Source organism: Cheilinus undulatus, linkage group 20 (genome assembly GCF_018320785.1).
Source record: "Cheilinus undulatus linkage group 20, ASM1832078v1, whole genome shotgun sequence".
NCBI classification, from domain to species: Eukaryota; Metazoa; Chordata; class Actinopteri; order Labriformes; family Labridae; genus Cheilinus; species Cheilinus undulatus.
The window spans coordinates 21928647-21947419 of NC_054884.1; the positions used below are offsets into that span (position 1 = coordinate 21928647).

Here is an 18773-nt window from a genome sequence, read left to right on the forward strand (position 1 = left end):
ATGCAAACCATGCAAAGCTGATGAATTGGCAAGATTCCATTTCCACTTTCAGTGGATCCATCTTGCCGAGCTTCAAGCTGATATGATTATTCCTAGTCAAATGGAACAGGCCAATCTGTGTCATTTGAAGAGAGTGGCACTAGCTATGGGTTTGGTTTCGTTGTTTTGCAAGCCTGTAAACAACGGCCTGTGAAAAGATTAGCTTGGATGCAGTTTTACTGGAACTGTACTGTATTTCAAAAGAACCACACTCAGGGTTGGCAGGAATGTAAGGCTTGGGCAGCCTAGGCCTTCTAAAGCTTTCTGCCAGTGTACGGACTGTTACCCAAATGAATGTGAAATACATTGAATGTCATGGATAGGGTTAACAGTGAAACAGTATGTAAATTTACTGTACATATTCTAAAAACATCAGCAAAGTAAAGTCATGTTTTAGCAACCTGACTAGATTTCCATTGTGCAAAAGAGAACACTGAGCACTGTCTGATTATGTAAGAGTCCAAAGTTGTGCCTGAAACAACACATTCATTCCTCCTTCTTCCTCCCACATAGGGTTTTCTCTTGGACACTACTCGCTGTATTCCTGGCTACCATTAATGAAGTTATTGCTGATGCACAACTAATGCCTTCTATACACTAGAAAACTTTGAATAAACTAACTTCCCACCCTTTCAATGGCATGCTGGCAAAACACAGGAGCGCACCGAGCACCACAGGAGGCTGTTCCTGCCTGTGGCGATCAAACTCTACAACATCTCCCTTTGAAATTAATTTAGTGTGACTGTGATTTTATTTCACATGCAACTACCAAACACTTCTTCACTGTTTGATATGACTTGAAATGTGCAAACTGTTCAAAACGTGGATTGCAGATAGTAGAGTTACAATTTGTGCAATATTTCAGGGATGAAAAATGGATAATAAAAACTTCACTGAGCTTTATGTGCATTACTTTGTGCAATACAACCACTCATCAGCAAAGAGCATTTTGTATTAAATACTGATTACATTGTTTTTAATCCTCAATTCTCAGTGCTCTGGGCTATCATTTCTTAAGATACTATGTGAGCTGGTACCTTTTGCATATTTCTAGAATATAAAAGGTATAGTCCAAAATATTCTCACAGAGGGCCACATACTGAGAAACATAAGGGTGACTGGGCTACAATGAAACCTCACCTTTAGTAAAACCAATCCACTCTAGGTTAAGATGCTTTGTATGATTAAAGAAAAAAGGCTACATTAATGTCTGAAAAGGCAAATTTATTTATCTAGGTATTCAGACCCCCTTCCCCTGTTTCAGTTTTGTTGTGTTGCAGCCTGATTCTTCAATTCTTTTGAATTCATTTTTTCTCTCATTAATCTACATTCAGAACCACATCATGGCAAAGTGAAAAAGGAATTTTAGAACATATTTTGGGAAATTTATTGAAAAGAAAAAAAAAAAGAAATATCACATTGACATAAGTATTCAGACCCCGAGTATTTTTATATCCACAGCTAACTTTGCACACCTGGTTTGGGGGATTCCTTGCCCTTCTTTGCAAAACCTCTCTAGCTCAATCAGGTTGAATGGGGACTGTTGACCCAGTCTGAGGGCCTGAGCACTGCAGAACATGTTCTTATTGAGGATATCGCTGTACTTTGCGGCATTCAGTTTTCCTCAACCCTGACAAGTCTCACAGTCCCTGCTGCCGAAAAGCACCCCCACAGCATGGTGCTGTGATGGGATGGTACTGGGCAGGTGATGAACAGTGCCTGGTTTCCTCTGGTCATAATGTTTAGAACTGAGGCCAAACCGTTCAATCTGGTTTCCTCAGACCAGAAAATCTAGTTTCTTACAGTCAGAGAATCCTTCAGGTGCTCTTTTGAAAACTCCAAGCAGGCTTTAATGTGTTTTACACTGAAAGGCTTCCGTCTAGTCACTCTGCCACAAAGCCCAGATCAGTGGATCGCTGCAGTGATGGTTGTCCTTCTGGAACTTTGTCCCATCCTCGCACAGGATCTCTGGAGCTCAGTCTAAGTGATCATTGGGTTCTTGGTCACCACTGTTACTGAGGCCCTGCTCCCCTGATTGCTCAGTTTGGCCGGGCGACCGGCTCTTGGAAGAGTCCTGGTTGTGCCAAACTTCTTCCATAGGAGAATTATGGTAGCCACTGTGCTCTTGGGAACCTTCAGTGAAGCAGAGCTGTTCATAGTCTTCCCCAGATCTGTGCCTTGCAACAATCCTGTCTTTGAGCTCTGCAGCTCTGCATTTCCAATCATTTTTATTCGGCACAGGTGGACTCCAATCAAAGTGTAGAAACATGTCAGCGAAGATCAAGAGAAATGGGAGGCAGCTGAGCTAATTTCAAGTGTTGTTGCGAAAGCTTATGTCAATATGATACTTGACGTTTTTCTTTTTGTAGAAATATATTCTGGAATACATTAGGGCCGTTATGTAAGGTAAGAGAATACTCAGAATTCAGACAAAACTACAAAGTGGCATAAGACTTTTACACTGCACTACATAGTATACTATGGTGTGATTACGGAAACAGCCTGAGTCTAAGTAGGTTCAGTATATACTGTGGGTTTTTATTGTTAATTTTCAAAAAAGTAACTAAGCATGGTTCTGTGTTTGCCTATCACAGCTTGTCCCTGGCTCTGTGGGAAATTAATCACAGCCTTATTTTTGTGTCTGGCCTGAGAGTACTTGGTCTTGTGACATAAGTTTTCCTAAAACCCTGGCTCCTGCCCTGCTGATGTCTGCCAGATGTCTATCTAGATAAAAAGTACAAATAAAAACTCTTAATGTGAGGTTATAGGTTGCTGTAAAGTGTATTTTAACTGCAAAAATCTAAAAATCTATACAAATATACCAAAGACTACCGACAGGGACGGATACCAGGTGATTCTTTTTGGCTGATGGATGTCAAGCACTGCATTTTAAAAAGCTGTAACCTCAGAAAAATTGCTCTCAAACCCTCACAACTCATTCTCAACTCTCCTGGTGTATTGATTTCTCTTGCAGGCTACATTTATAGCGTGTGCACCTCTTCAAATTTCCACATTTTTGTACAATTGCTCCCCCACTTTCAGAAAAATGATTTGAACCAAAAGAGCTCTTGAACACTGAACAGCAGCTACCTCCCACATATCTTTATGCAAGTTTCGTGTGTCAGAATAAAGGGAAGTAAAGCAGGTTGGGCTTGACTGAGCAGCTTGACCTCTTGTGTCAACACCAGCTTTGAGTCAAAAGTCAAAGTTCGTTTTTAAAAGTGTCTGCAGAAACAGCACCAGATACCAGCGTGCTGTGTTCAGGTTAAGTGGGGAAGGTACACCTAGTAAAACTTTTTGTTCCTGCTTCATGAGCTTTTTAACATTCCTACCTCACTGTCATGCATGCTGGAAATACAAGGGATTAATCATTTATCTCTAAATGGAGCCCTGTCAGCCGGAGTAAAAGTGAACAAATGTTTCTTCAATTAAACATGTAAAAACTGATTCTCCTCATTGCTAAACCTCCTTATGATTTTAACTGAATTCAGCCCTGTGCTACATCATTACATAACCAGTCAAAAGGCAGACCTCTTAGTGCTGGTACTTTTTAGAGGTCAGCAACAATTAACCAACAAGTTTTTACGCATCATATGAGTGTCATAAGAGTAATAAAAGCCCCCAAGAAAGCTTATATAAGCCTTTTTGTGCTGCTAAAACAAGCTGTGTACCCATGGTTGCTCTTATCAGATCAATCTGACGAAAAATCCTCGTGGCTAACTTGAGAGGTTTGCAAACTTTTAAACCTGGACTTACTTTAATGTGTCATATGACTATAGGCCGCCACAGGAGTCGACTGGTGGGGTGGATACCAGCTGATAACAGCCCTAACCTGTGAATTAACAGAAATCTGCTGGTGTATAGACCTCCCTTGTGATTTCTTCAGTGGGCTCCAGCTGAGTGAGACTTTGTTTATGTGCATGAATGGCCTATGGCAGCAAAGACAGCAGCCAGAATCACACAGGGTTAATGATGCCGTCAGAGCGACAGCGAGGGGAGCAGCGGACAGGACAGAGGAATGACAGCAGGCACAGATACAAGACGAAAAAAGAGGAGTGAGCCAGTAATGACTTAAAAAACTGATTATCTCATCCCTAGCCACAAAGTTGAAGACTTTAACAATTTATCAAAGTTTGTGAAAAAAATGCCAAGATATAGAGATGCAGTTGGGAAGTACTGCTCTGGATTCATACACAGTACTATGCACAAGATTGCATAAAGCCTTCGAGAAGTAAAAAACTCATTATATTCACAGCAACAGTTAGGAATCTCAGAGTCATTTCACTGCACCCTGATAGATCAATAACTACGAAGAAGATGGGTAGCAAAAATCTCGTATTTCAAGGTATGCTAACATTATGAATTTACCATTTCCTTAGCCAATATCCTATGCTGCTACTGAAGAGAGATTGTAATGCAGGTATTCCCAAACTTTTCAGCCCATGACCCTAAAAATAACCATCTCAGAGACTGAGGACCCCCATTGTCCCTGAAGGTTAGTTAAGCATAGTTACACACAGACAAGACTAATCATGTGCAGACTTATATTTTAAGAAAATTTTTAATCTTTTGCTTTGATTTCAGCATAAATCTCACATAATGACTATGGTTTTATTTTATATTTCCCTAATTTTATGCAGACATTTTTCAAATAATGAGTAAAATCTGTCTCTTGATGTAACCTGAGCTCAACAGACAGGCTAACGCTACCACAGCGTTTGAATGGGGAAGCTTGTCGGTGGCTAAATTTCATACCTCGGCCTATTCAGACAAGCGCTGCTGTAGTTTATGAACAGTGGAGCTTGTTGATTAACTCATGCCGAAGCCAGTCAATAGAAGTGCCAAAAGATTTTGGTGTTGCTCTTGTTTAAATAAAGAAATGGGTCCTGGTTCTGATTAAGCTACTGCTCTTTAGCTAATCGCTAAACCAGTGGCAGCCATTGTATACACTGGCCTACAGTAAAACTAAAACCTGCTTGTAAAATCACAAACCCATGCCAAAGCGGGTCACTTTGGAGAAGCGGGATGCCTGCTTCGGCATGGGTGAAGCTCTTCTTCGGAAGAAGAGCGAAAACATCTTTTCTTTCATGAATGGCTTTCAGTTCAGTTTTTTGCTCTTTAATAAAGAATTGTGGTCCAGTTCTGATAAAACTGCTGCTATACAAGACCAATGGCAGCCATTGCTACCCTCTCCAAGTAGGCCTGCCCACAGAATTGTCTGGGTCCTTAAAGAAACCAGAGAAGTGGCCCTCCCCAGTTGTGATTTGTTGATGATATCAATACATGTGTGTTGGATCATTAGCATTGACGCTAGCACCCTGGCTAATGGTTTCGTAACTCTGCAGCTGTAAATTAGGTGAAGCTATTATTGGGTTCTGATGAAGAAATTATTTGTTCTTGCTACTTTTTAACCTGTTTCAAAACTTTGCCACGCATCTTTGCCACTTCTATTTGCAATGATCAATGCATTTTGTCTATTTTTACTACTTGTTTGCCATCATTGCCACTTCATTTGGCCACTTAAACCAATTTTTTCAACTTTTAACCAATTTCTGTTGCTTTTAGCCATTTTTGCCGCTTCTTTTTGCAACATTTACCCCATTGTTGCCATATTTTTTGTGAATTTCTGCCAAATTGTTGCCACTATAAACCAATTGTTGCTGCTTTTTGCCCATTTTCAATCAATCAACTTTTATTTGTAGAGCCCTTTACAACACATGAAGTGACCAAAGTGCTTTCCAATAAAATCAAAACATATGAGTAGGAATAATAAAACAATATAAAACAATATAAAACCAATAAAAACTACAATAAAACAAATACGAGTAATGTGTCAAGACCGAATGACAGATAAATCTGCAGATCGTCTGCATTGCAGTGAAATGCTAAGTTGTGCCTTGCAATGATTGATCCCAGTGGCAACATATACAAAGAAAACAACATAGGTCCCAGAATGGAGCCCTGGGGCACTCCACAGAACAGCGAGGCAGCAGAAGAGGAGAGGTCACCAATCATCACAGAGAAAGCTCTGTTGTTCAAATATGATTCAAGCCATTTAAGTGCAGTCCCAAAAACGCCAACATAGACTCTTAGGTGGGATGAAAGGACAGAGTCGTCGACTGTATCAAACGCCGCAGTTAGGTCTAGCAGCACTAAAAGAATAGGGCGCTTGGCATCAACAGATAGGGCAATATCATTGTGGACTTTAACAGTGCGGACTCTGTGCTATGTCCCGGACTGGAATTTCTCAAGAAAAGAGTTATATTCTAAAAACACCTGTAGTTGTGTAAAAACAATTTTTTTCAAGAACTTTGGAAATAAAAGACAAATAAGAAACAGGTCTAAAATTGGATAAAACAGTAAAATCAAGATTTGTTTTTCTCACTACTGCATGTTTAAAAGCATCTGGGACACGTCCAGAGGTTAAAGAAGCATTAATTAAAACCAGGATCGAAGGCCCTACTGTGGTAAACACTTGTTTCAATAATTTTGTGGGAACAATGTCCAAGGGGCAGTTTGTTGCTCTCATATGTTTGACCATATACGTGAGGAACAGAAGTGAGACTGGTTCCAAGTGGTCAAACACTGCAGAGTGTGCGGCAGCATCAGGCAGATCCGGGCTGATGCTGCAGCCGGTGAGTTGCTGCACAAACACCACCTTATCAACAAAAAAGTGCAGAAAATCCTCACAGGTGGAAACAGTGGCATCAGTCAGTAGAGAGCTGTGAGGATTTAAGACAGAATTAATAGTACTGAACAGCACACATGGGCAATGTCCATTGCTAGAAATAATATTGGACGGATATTTAGATGTTGCCTCTTTCACGGCCCTCTTATACTGAGTAAGACTGTCCCTCAGCATCTCCAAGGAAACATGTAATTTGTCCTTTTCCCAGCGTCGTTCTGCCTGCCTACAGCACTGTCTAAGGGCCAGGGAAGAGTCATCTAACCAAGAATCTGCCCTTTCTTTTGCTACTTTTCTTCACTTGAAACCCATTTTGCCACCTCTTGCCCTTTTATGCCACTTTAAACCATTTCTCCCCTCTTTTTGCCCATTTTTGCGATCCTTTTTGACACTTCTTGTGTGCCAGTTTAACACATTTTTGCTACTTTTCATCCATTTTTGTTCTTTTATCACAGTCATTCAATTCTTTCAATTAAAGTTGTCTTAGTTTCTTCTACTTTATTTCCTGGCATCCTAATGTTGCTAGGAGCTAGCTAGGAATTCTGCACATTGCTTTCCTAAAGGTTTATGCCCATCCACATTGTTAACATTACCAATAAAACCAAATAAAAAATCTGTTTTAAGAAAGGGGCTTTATATTTTGAAAAAGGCTATATTGCACTACAGCATAAATAAATAAAACTCATTTTTTATTCAAAAGGGGAGGTAATCATTCAGGTTAAAAATAGATATATTTTATTTCAGACTCAGGGTCCATACACACAAACACAAGACAGGGGGTTAAAAATAAAATATGGTTATCACAGATTCACTTTGACCATGATTTTGCTGACCTCCTTTATCCCCTCTACTTGCTCCCAGTACAACTAAACCGCACCTGTAGCTATCACCTCCTTAAATGATGCCGATTGGTCAGGTCAGTTTTTGGAACTAGCAAAACCATTTCAAACTGAAGCTTTGAAATACTGACACCGACTAACGATGCTAACAAGAGGTGCTGCTTTCATCCTAAATATGTTGGCTGTTGCTAATAAAACAAGCTTAGGTGTTTAGCTGATGTGATATATAAAGCACCATTAATAAGTACAACATTCAAATTACTTCATAGAGAACAGAATCATCTAGATTTATTTACAGGAAAGTTGACTGCAGTACTGTAATGGCCCATTATGATTGAAACTGTGCTTTTATTTTTAAATTCAGCAAAGCCCCTTTAACACGAAGTTGAATTAAATTATAATACAGGACTGAATTGGAAATTTAGCTTTTGGTGTTCTTTTGTATTATTTCTGTTCCATAGAGCTGTGCCTCATACAAGTTACATAATTGTGACAAACAGATTATTTTGTGAGACAGTGACTTCCTGTGTGATATTTTCTGAAAGTCCTAAGGAATTGTTTAACAACATATACATAATACCCCAGCTCCAGCCTTCCTGTAACCTCCAGCAGGATAATAATGGCTTTGGTTAGTAATGGTTGGATTTATAGACTGAAATGCATTACCTTAAAACATTTACTACTTCAGTGGAAAGGAATTAGCTCGGGGCTGAGTGCTACAGACAGGGCATGAGGGTAAGACAATGTTGACGGACGGTATAACATAGCTCTGCTGTTTCATTGGGTTTGCTGACAGCAAGAGAAATGCAGATCAGTGACAGCTTTATCTATGAAGTGTTTTTACTCCATCACCTCAGGTGTGCTGACTGATGGCTCCTCCTAACGTGGGAGGCTTTGTGTGTATTTTTTTATGTTTCATGTGCCAAAAGACTGAGTCTAGTTCAATATAGAAGAACAACGAATGATGGGATTTCAAAGATTTTTGCACTCATGGTATGACATGCTGTCTCTGGACAATTTAACCTGTTCAACACTCAACTTTTTATGTTTCTTGGCTAGCAGTAGCTGAAGCTTGAAGAATTATGTTTTCAGTTATTAATTTGCACTAATTGTTGTTATTCATGTTTGGCAGTGTTGCTGTTCTGGGAGCCCTGTGCCCTTCCACGAGCCAACCTGGAAAGAATCAAGCTGGGACAGCACACGTTCAAGCCTTTCCTGTAAAAAAGAAAAGCCTGAGGCAGGGAGAGAAGCAGCAAAAACCCAGTGCAGAGCTAATTCAGTGATAAGCAGAATAAGGGAGGAGCTGGGGTGGAGGAGGGCTGCAAAAGTGGCTTGCAGAGGGAGCCGCAAAGCGTAGCCAGGCTAGAGCAGTTTAAATATGGTAGCATGAGTGAAATTTGCCAACAGCATGCTTAGAGCAAACCAGCTGGCCATCAGCTGACAAGTTTGCGTGAGATCAGCTGATAGCAATTTTATAACAGCACTTGACTCCTTGGCTTACCTGAACTAATGCTATACAGTTGATTTTTGACTATTTCAACTCTAATCACACCACATTTTCCACCTATTTTTGCTACTTCGAAACCATTTCCGACACTTGAGCCTTTTTATCAATTTTAATGCTCATTTCATTTTTACCACTTTTTTCACTTCTTGTTATGTCAGTTTTTACCACTTTAAACCCATCTATGCCACTCGTAACCCTTTTTCAAGCCATTTTGCCCCATTTAACCCAGTTTTGCCTTTTTGTCACAAATATTTAGTATTTTTCCCTTAAAGCTTACTCAGTTTCTCCTGTTTATTTTCTTGCATCCTGACAATTGTGTACATTATGGCTTAGCTATGAAGCTTGACTTTACCCCAGATGGTTTAATCTAATGTGCCCATCCACATTGTTAACATTACCAAGGAAAGGTTATTTTGTTTTGGAATGGGGGTTTACTTTGGAAGGATATACGTATATATTACATAAATAAAAAAATAAATAAACAAATAAAGAATTTGTTGCTTTAATAAGAGTGGCTATTCTTCAGGTAAAAAAATGAAATATGGTTATCACAGCTTAACTTTGGATTGAGATTTTGCTGACCTCCATGGGCCCCCCATTTGGCTGGGCCCCAGAAAGCTCTCCCCTTTATCCCCCCTTATGGGCAGCCTTGCCTTATGGAGGCATAAAACCGCCAGGAGGTTGTTCTAGCAATAACTTCTTTGTATTTTTGCATTTTATTTAATGTTTTTTTTTTTAATTTCAGCCACTTGGACTAAAAGTTGAAGACTTGGGCCTGAAATGTTTTTTTTAAGACTTGTTTATGCCCAAACTGTGTGAATTGGCCATAACTCCAGTACTGGTCTGCAATCTGAGTGCAGTGTGCAGTCTCTGGTAACAGCAATGAGACAGATGGTATGTATTTACAGCATGCTGTGTACAGGATGTCTATCCTTTAAAGTGAGCTCCAATGTAATATTGAATCAGACAAATAAAGGCATCAGCTCATTAGTGAACCTTTTTGAATGTTTAAAAAGCAAATTATTTGTATTGATTAATAAACAGTGCTTTCCATTCTCTCCACACAAACAGAGTTCATTCAAATGTTTTATTAGCTTTTTTACTTGCATTTTAAAGTGCAGCATTAAGAAGTTATAACACAAACTGTCCCCGAGAAAATTAATTCATACCACAAGTTGCCAGAAAAGGCAGTGCAGTGAGAAAAAATCAAATGAAAACTGATGAACAATATCCGAAACATAATGCCCACAGGCAGCAAATTCTGCAAGCAAATTGTTTTCACTTGATTTGAAATAAATAATCTGTGGGAATAAAACATTCCTTGCATTAAACAAATGTTATTGCTTTTAATACAGTTTAAGTGTCATCGATTTTTCATCATTTGTACGGTTGTACCTCTTCAAAAGGCACTCAAGCCAAACCAAACAAAAACAGTCTGAGAATAAGAGTAATGATGTGAGACATGATGACAGCGACGATAATCTAACAACTCACAAGCCCTTTTCTGACAACAGCTCATAGCTTTGAAAACCAATGATGGAAAATGACAACTAACACTTTTAACCTATTACAGTACTGGAACATCTCTTTACCTTGAGGTGAAATATTTTTATGCGTGAAAAAGAGGTTTTTAATAAGTGTCTCTTATTATGAGACCACTCACAGTGCACAGACTGAAAAATTCTACTGTCATTTTGCAGGAGGTTGCTTCCACTTATGGCGTACAGGCACTTTATCCATTACTTAGATAGGAGCAGTGTTTTATGGTCTAAAACAAAAGGGCTCCTTGTGCCATGAATAATGCAAATCAATAGTATAATAAGTCATAGAGGCAGTGGAGACTGTAAAGAGCTGAAGGCTATCAGAGAAACACTTTAGCAGGTATAAGCTTATGTAAAAAATATTCACCAAAGCTAGAATTACCCCATCCAAGCTAAACTAAAGAAACAACACATATACATGGAAATATACCAAAGGTACACAGTTAATATTCAGTTGAAGACCTTCAAGCTAGTAAATTATTAATGATAATACAGTGTGAGTCTGTGAATAGATCACCTCTACATAAAGCTTTCCTTTTTCCCCCCAGATTAGGAATTTAAAAAAAAGTTTGGGATTTTTGTTTACCTATCTTAAAAATCAATCTGAAAACCTCTTGGGATAAAGATATCTTGTTTTAGAGAAACTGGCTGAACTTCTATGTAAGCATTCAAAAGCAATGCCTGTGCAAGAAGGAAGACTAAAACATCCCAAAGTCCCATTTTGAAAATTCCTCCTCCTGTATGTAGGTCCTGGTGGGACTTAAAAAATAGATTTAAATAGTTTCTCTTTTGAACATATTTCAAAGCAATTTCACTCAGGTTTTTTAATGAATATTTTTTATTCTAACATCAAAGTGCACACTCATTAATAGGCAATCTGTGCAGTACTTGACCTCCAAAGTCTAGTTTGTTTGATTAATGTGAGTGTGCCTTAAATGTCTTTCTCTTTAAACTCTTCCATTTAGCTTTTCGGGAAAACGTTTAAGAACTAAATTGAAGTTCCAGGTTTTTCTTTGTTTATTTTCCTGTGCAGTCCTGCCACTGCTATCAAACTCTGATGTAAAATATATCAGAAATTCAAGGAAAATCTATTGATTTTTTGTTTATTAAGTCCTTTTACATTGTTTGGAAATATGAAGGCATCTTCCTCAAGGATCATTTTTTTGTTCATATAAAAAGGAAACTTTAAACATACTGATTTTATGTTACCCCATTTCCTTGAAAAAATTGCTGCATAAATATAATATGATACCGATTTCTGTTTGCAGTTTACTTTCCTGTGTAGCCTTCAGAAGACGCCTGGGGATGTGCCTCCTTGTTTTGATTTTTTTTTTTTCTTTTTTTGGCTTGTTGAGCAGTTTGAAATGAAATTCCCCAGAAAATCCCATTTGAATGAGCTGCATTTTTGTTAGAAGTGACTGTCAAAAACAATCTGTGCTCTCTTCTAACCGGTCCCTGAACAGAACAGGAGCTAGAGTCAGCTAAAACAGAAATGAAAAGCAGTGTGTCAGACAGGAGTGATTCAGTCATTATTGAGAATAAAACATCAGAAAGGTTTTTAGAAGGTGTGAGCCAATGACACAGTCACTACTCCATCTCCAAGTTTGGCATTTAGTTGAAGAGGCTGGGTGAAGGAGGCAGCTTTCATCATACAGGTGTTACCTGTTTCCAGACAGTAGTAAACCCACACACCCAGAGTCAGGCTTGGATTGCTGATAGATTCTTTTAGAACAGCTGGAAGTTTTGTTGTGATGGAGAGAGGCGTTGACAGATCCAAGATGTCACCTGTGACCAACTGATCTCCTAGAAGCCACTCGTTACCTATAAAAAAACAGGGAGAAAGATTTTATAGTCCAAAATAGGCAGTGGGGAAGAACGGAAGTGAACGCTATGTGCAAAAACTGAAAACATACACTATATGACAAAAGTGTTAAGCTGCCTGACCATTACACCAGCATGGACTATGATGACAATGTATTCAAATACATGTATTTTAATTGGAGTCCTGATTAGGATAAAAATGACCCTCCATGCAGGACAATTGTCAGTTTATCTTTGTTAATATGTTAACCAACATCAGGTCAGCATTTGTCCAACCTGGATAGGTAACCAGACAGGTAATGTTCCAGATTAAGGTAAAAAAAATGTGACAGCTTTTCATCCAACAACTGACATTTCACTCAAACCATTTAACACCAACCTGCTGGTCAGGTAAAAAGTGTTTTATCACCTAGGTCACTGAGGCTTCTCCTCTGAGGACGAAGACTGTGCTTAGGAGATTTTCATGGTAATCCAAGAATAACTGTTAAGGGTGTGCTGACCAACCTTGCCATCCCCAGAGATGCTCTCCTCGCAAGGCTAAAAACAAGATGAGTCACAAAATGTGCTTGGTTCTGAAAGGGCAGAAACGCCCTTTATCTGTATGAAAATATCAGTCGGACATTCAATTTTTTAAATTGAGTACGGCAAGGTGCTCCTCGTGTTCCATCTCAAGTCTGAGTGGTGCACATCACGGCTAAATGGAGTCCTCTACAACATTATCCAGAAACCCAAATAACCCCACTGAATCAAACAGAGTGAGGACGAGTACATGACTGTACTGAAACACAGGGGTATTTTTAGAAACAGGCGCACAGCTAGAGAGTTTTGACCACTGAAAGATGAACGAAAGTCGTGAAAGAAAAGTGCCAGAACTTCTACTGTGAGAAAATACTATGCTGGAGAGAGCATCAAATCTGTGTCAGCTGTGATTAATGAAACTGATGCTTAACATGAGCACCCAGGGACGCCATTTCTAAAAAGCCCCTAAAAACAATTTAGATGTGCTCGGCTGTTCTAACTTGATCCATTAAAATTCCTGCCTGTGCTCTGATGTGATCAGCATAAGTCTAGACTGGTATAATCGGACAGTGGCAGATCACGTAACATAGCCTGTTAGCTAATTATGTGAACCAAGGCATGTCGTCTTATCGAAATGTTCTAAAAATAGCCCGCTGATATCGCCGACTGCCTGCTGCGTCGCTCTGAATGATGGAAACACTTTTGTTCCAAAGCTAATGAATGGATCATCAACCGCATGATATCTCAAATCACTTCACACACAGACCACGGGTCAGACTTCTGCTGATTACTATGTAATAACAGTGAACAAAGCCTTTTACTTGTATGAATCCTATATTCAAATGTCAGCTCCATGTATAAACCCATTGTTTCTGACTGAACTCAGTCATCCCTCTGCTCAGAACAAGAAGCTAATGTTGTGGGCTGACAGAGTGAGAATCTGCTTGTTGTTGCACAGTGGAAATGAAGGTTAAGCACCATTCACTTTTATTATTTTTGAACAGATTTATAAAGAAATGGGAGAGAGGTAGAAAGGACTGCAGAATAGGTTCATTTTAAGTGTTCAGAACAAGTGTGGGTTGAAACTTGTGTAAAAACACTAATTTCTAAAGCCAATTGAAACAATAGCAAAGCTTTTGCTTAATATGAAGTATTACCGCCTACAATGGAATGGGATTTTGTCTGTTTTAAGCATAACATCGTGACTATGCTGTTATTTTCAACTCCCTTTTGTTACCTGATAACTCTTCAGCAGCAGATTATCAGGCAAACTTTATCCAACACTGCTGTCTTTATCAGATCTGCCTGTTTGCTATCCCGTGATAGTTACATCAGATCCCATGCCCTATTTAAACAATGCATTAGCAGCATTTTATATCAGTTTTAACGCTTTATGTAGACACACTTAAATGCATACTGGTGATGATTTCATATCTGATAGCTCAGACTGCATACGGAAGTGGTCTAGGATGTCCTCATCCTAATTACCTCTGCCAAGGAGGTTATGTGATCGGACGGGTTTGTTAGTTTGTTAGTTTGTTTGTAAGCAATATAACTCAAAAAGTTGTGGACGGATTTCCATGAAATTTTCAGGAAATGTCAAAAATGGCATAAGGAAGAACTGATTCAATTTTGGGAGTGATCCGGATCACGGTCTGGATCCAAGAATTTTTTTTAAGGATTCTGTACTATTGAGAGATAGGGCTAATGGCGGAGGTCTGCGCTGTTCCCACTTTACACCAGGAGATGGTGGACATGAGTAACTTCAATCCCAGCAGCAGTTGTTGGGTGTGTTTCTATTCAAAGTTTTGGAGTTTATAGAGAGTTTGAAAGATGCACGCCCAGTCAAGGAGACGAGTCGGAGCGTAACAGAGAATGTCAGCGGACTGAAGCGAGAATACTCACAATGCTGGGAGGAATAGAGGAATATTCACCCTCTGCCATGACTTCCGGTTGTCCAGTGAGACCATGGGTGCATCTGTTGGCACCTGTAGCGAAAGCCAATGCTTCGCCTCACCCTGTTTCTACCCCACCGGGGAAGGAGGAAATCGGCGAATGCCATGGTGGGGGGCACATGGGGACAGATCCAGGAATTTTTAAAAGGATTCGTCTCTATTGGGAGCCAGGGCTAATGGCAGAGGTCTGCGCTCTCCGAGTGCTTTTCTAGTTGGATTGGTTGTGTAGATGCAACATGCACTGGCATGCATTAAAGTCAACCCCATCGACAAATGTGACCTGCTGCATTTTACTTGTATCCAAAAAGCAAAGCCTAATTAATGCCACCCAGCCTCTCTAGGATTGATGGGAATTGCAGTTTTTTTTAGAAATCTTGACAGCTCAGAAAAGGAGCTGTTCATTGACTCCATAGGGACTCTTCACTTGGTAATGTTCTGTGGTTATATATTCTTAAAACTACTACAAAATTGAGAGAAAAAAAAATTGTTCAAATGGGTGCAGTTCCCATTGCCCATTAAAAGGAGCCAGCTCTTAAAACTTTCTCGTCCGTGAGCAACACATCACATTATCACCATGACCTTTCATACCATGTTTATGACAAAATGAAGGAGAAAAGTGGTTAAAAAAGCCTTAGCCTTGTGGCCAGTTTATCCCCATTCATTTGTACCACCAGTGGCTTCACTGCACACAACATGCAGGGATACCAGCCTAAGGTAAGAGAGTCACAAATTTGATGCATAGGCTGTTGATTGCAAAAGAGGCAGGTGTCTGAGTCTTGATATCAGGGCTTACTGAAGATGTATTGTCAATGCACAGGGTGGTCCTGTGCGGCACTGTAGTCGAATGTTATCCAAAAGCCCAAATCAGATCATTAATCCATGATAATGAATCGTCTTAAACTCTTAGGGAACTTTAACAGTGCCATGCCAAGGGTATTCTCTTTGTTAAAGAAAAGGCTTTACCCAGCTAAAAATTCAAGCCTTAAATTCTGCAGAATTCATTAATTGGTGTATTTGTGTATGTTGGTCAACTCTGTTGTACAAAGAAAATGTAAGCTAGTCTTTTAACTACTAAAAAAGATATTAATTATCCGTCTGATCTGTTGTCCTTCTATTCTGTGTGTGGAAAATATTTATCATTGTAGGTCATTTGTTATTATTTCATGGCTTTTTCAGATACCCTCATTGTTACAACCAGCAAATGCAGTGACCCTTTTAACTTAGCTAACAATATTAGATAGCAAAACAGAAAGAAACTAAATTCATTAACATTGGCACTGAACCCTTAATGGCAGTATATTTTTTAAACTTTATTTTGTCTGTTTCTGCCTCAATGAGTAGGACAGTGGACAGCCCAGGAAACAGGGACGAGACAGTAGGAAATGACATGCAAGACAGAAGTCTGAACCCTTCCTGTCTGTTTCTAAGATGACAGCCTCTTAATACAGGATGGTCAACATGACAGCTAGGCTTTCAGTGCCCTGCAGCAGTCTTTAATTTTGAGGGCTTGTTTTTTTGCGTGTGTTTTGCTAAGCTCTTTTGAGCTAGTTAGCTAACTTATTTTACTGCTGAAGTTACATTGGCATTATAGTTTTTTGTGTTATGTACTTTTCCTATTTGTTTCTAAGTATTTCTGAGCTAGCTAGCCAGCCAACTGGCTAAGCTTGTCAATAACTGACTTATCAGGGGCTTCTCAGGTAGTTAGATAAGCTGACTTACTGTGAGATGCAACAACCTCCCTTAAGCACTGAATTTATGGTTGAAGTATAATGCTTAAAGTATTGTTCTCATGCGTTTGTCAATAACTACCTAACTTATGAGGAGCTTCTTAACTTAGCTAGCTAGGTTAGCTGACTTGTAAAACAAATCAACTTTCCTTTAGCATGAATTTACAGTGTAAGTGTAATGTTGAAGGTATTGTGCATTTCTAAGCTCGCGAACTTAGATATATTAGCTAGCTGAGCTTGTTAGCTAACTTATTAAAATACTGACGTTACAGTGGTAATCTTATTTTTTGGTATTATTTACTTTTTTATTCCAAGTATTTATGAGCTAGCTAGATAGCCGACTAGCTAAGTCTGTCAATAACTAAGTCTTTTAAACTTAGTTGGCTAAATTAGTTGACCTGTTGTAGGACAAAATAACCCCCTTTAGCACAGAGTTTATATTGGTGGCATAATGCTGAAGGCATTGTACTTCAGTATTTCTAAGTTAGCTTACACAGATAAATTAGCTAGCTGAGCTTGTAAGCTAGGGAAAACATGCAAGCAAAATGTTTTGTTGGTATGCTTTTTACTTTTCATTTTAAACAGAATGAATGAGAGGAATGAAATGCTTTTTTTGCTTAAACTTTTTTTGGAAAGTCACCAAAGCAATGTTTTTTTTTTAATGATAAAGGATGTGGCATGTTAGATCTGTCACTGTAATCACTGTTAGCATGAGATATGCCATGCAACAATGCAGCAAAAGAAGCTTAACAACAAGTAGGCTGCTTTTAGGTGCCTAAAAGTAAATGTATTTAAGCTTATATAGTTTAAATTTGATCATACAGCCTACATGAAGGACATTTGTAACAATAATTGAACTTGTCTCACCCTCAGCAGAGAGCACCCAGCAGCTGGGAGCCTCCTCAGTAAGCTTGGTTCCTTGAGGAAGTGACAGGGTGAGTGACATGACGAGAGTCTGGCCTGCAGTAACGGCCACTGCTGGCAGTTCTTTCCGGGGAGCTGATTTAGGCAACGTTGGGGCTTTGGTGGGACGTAGAGGCTTTGAGGGTACGGAGTCTGTACAGTCCATGGAGACAGGGAACTGGACAAAAGAAAGATTTAGGATATTCAGAGTAAAGAGGAGCAAGGGCAAAGCTATTGACTCTTGTAATGTCTTTTTTTTGGCTTGTAGCCAAAATCCTCAAGTACAAACGCTTGTACTACAAATGTATTACTTTCACACACAAGTCCAAAATGTTGTGCTTCCTCACATTTGGAAACAAGACTCTCACACAGGACTCACCAGTGAGACAGTCTTGGAAGCCAGGTCCAGCACTTTGATTTGGTGATTGTTGGTATCAGCCATGTAGAGAAGTTTGCCGCTGTCGCCTACACAAAGTCCTCCTGGTTCATTAAAGCAGGATTTGTCAAATTCAGGGCCCAGAGTCGCTCCAGCTTCTCCAGTCCCTGCTAATGTACTACACTGCTTCATCTTTGGATCAATCACTTTGATCTGAAAAATAAAGGTGATGTTTGGTGTTTCTACATGCTTTAAGGTCAAACACATGCTATCAACACGTGCCTTGTGACATGCACCAGTTACCTTGTGGTTGTATGAGTCGGCCACATAGAGCAGGCTTTGTTCAGGAGCCCAGGCAACACCGAGAGGATGCTGCAGCTTGGCATCCACGCCTTTGCCGTCTACATCCCCGAAAGCAAAAAGATTCTGGTTCAAAGACAGAAATGTTAAGAAGAGATCAGATGAAGACATGCGTATAAATGCCTAAACTGCAACTTGTGACACCTTTGGTTAACATCAGCAAAGAACATCATATGATCTAAATTTGCAAAGAACCTCCAAGGGAATTTTATTTCTGGAAAGAGAAGCAAGGGAGGCATCTAAACTGTCAAAATACACAGAGAAACCAAGCGACAGTCATTTCAATAGATTGTAAATCATCAGATATGCTAAATAAAATTGGTCCTGTGATGTACAAGATGTTTCAATAATTGAAAGAAAAACGAAAACATTAATGTAGTATTATTTTTGTTGGACAGATTGTCAATTGTGTAAAATGTCCCATGACTCCTCTCCAGCTCATTAAATCTCCACAGCTGCAGAGTTCACCTAATAGAGCCTTTAAAGTAAGAAAAAAGCAGT

At 39.3% G+C, this 18773-nt stretch overlaps 1 protein-coding gene across 2 annotated transcripts in view; it reads right to left on the minus strand.

Moving 5' to 3' along the window:
- Positions 1-10143: 10143 nt before the first annotated feature.
- Positions 10144-18773, minus strand: part of nhlrc2 (NHL repeat containing 2) — a 30307-nt gene continuing 21677 nt past the window's right edge. For both annotated transcript variants that reach the window (XM_041815661.1, XM_041815660.1), the window contains 4 exons: positions 18216-18338; positions 17916-18125; positions 17501-17714; positions 10144-12432 (listed from right to left, as the gene is read on the minus strand). In XM_041815661.1, the coding sequence (XP_041671595.1) occupies positions 12170-12432; positions 17501-17714; positions 17916-18125; positions 18216-18338 (810 nt within the window). In that variant the 3' untranslated portion in view covers positions 10144-12169. The remainder of the gene's footprint in view (positions 12433-17500; positions 17715-17915; positions 18126-18215; positions 18339-18773) is intronic.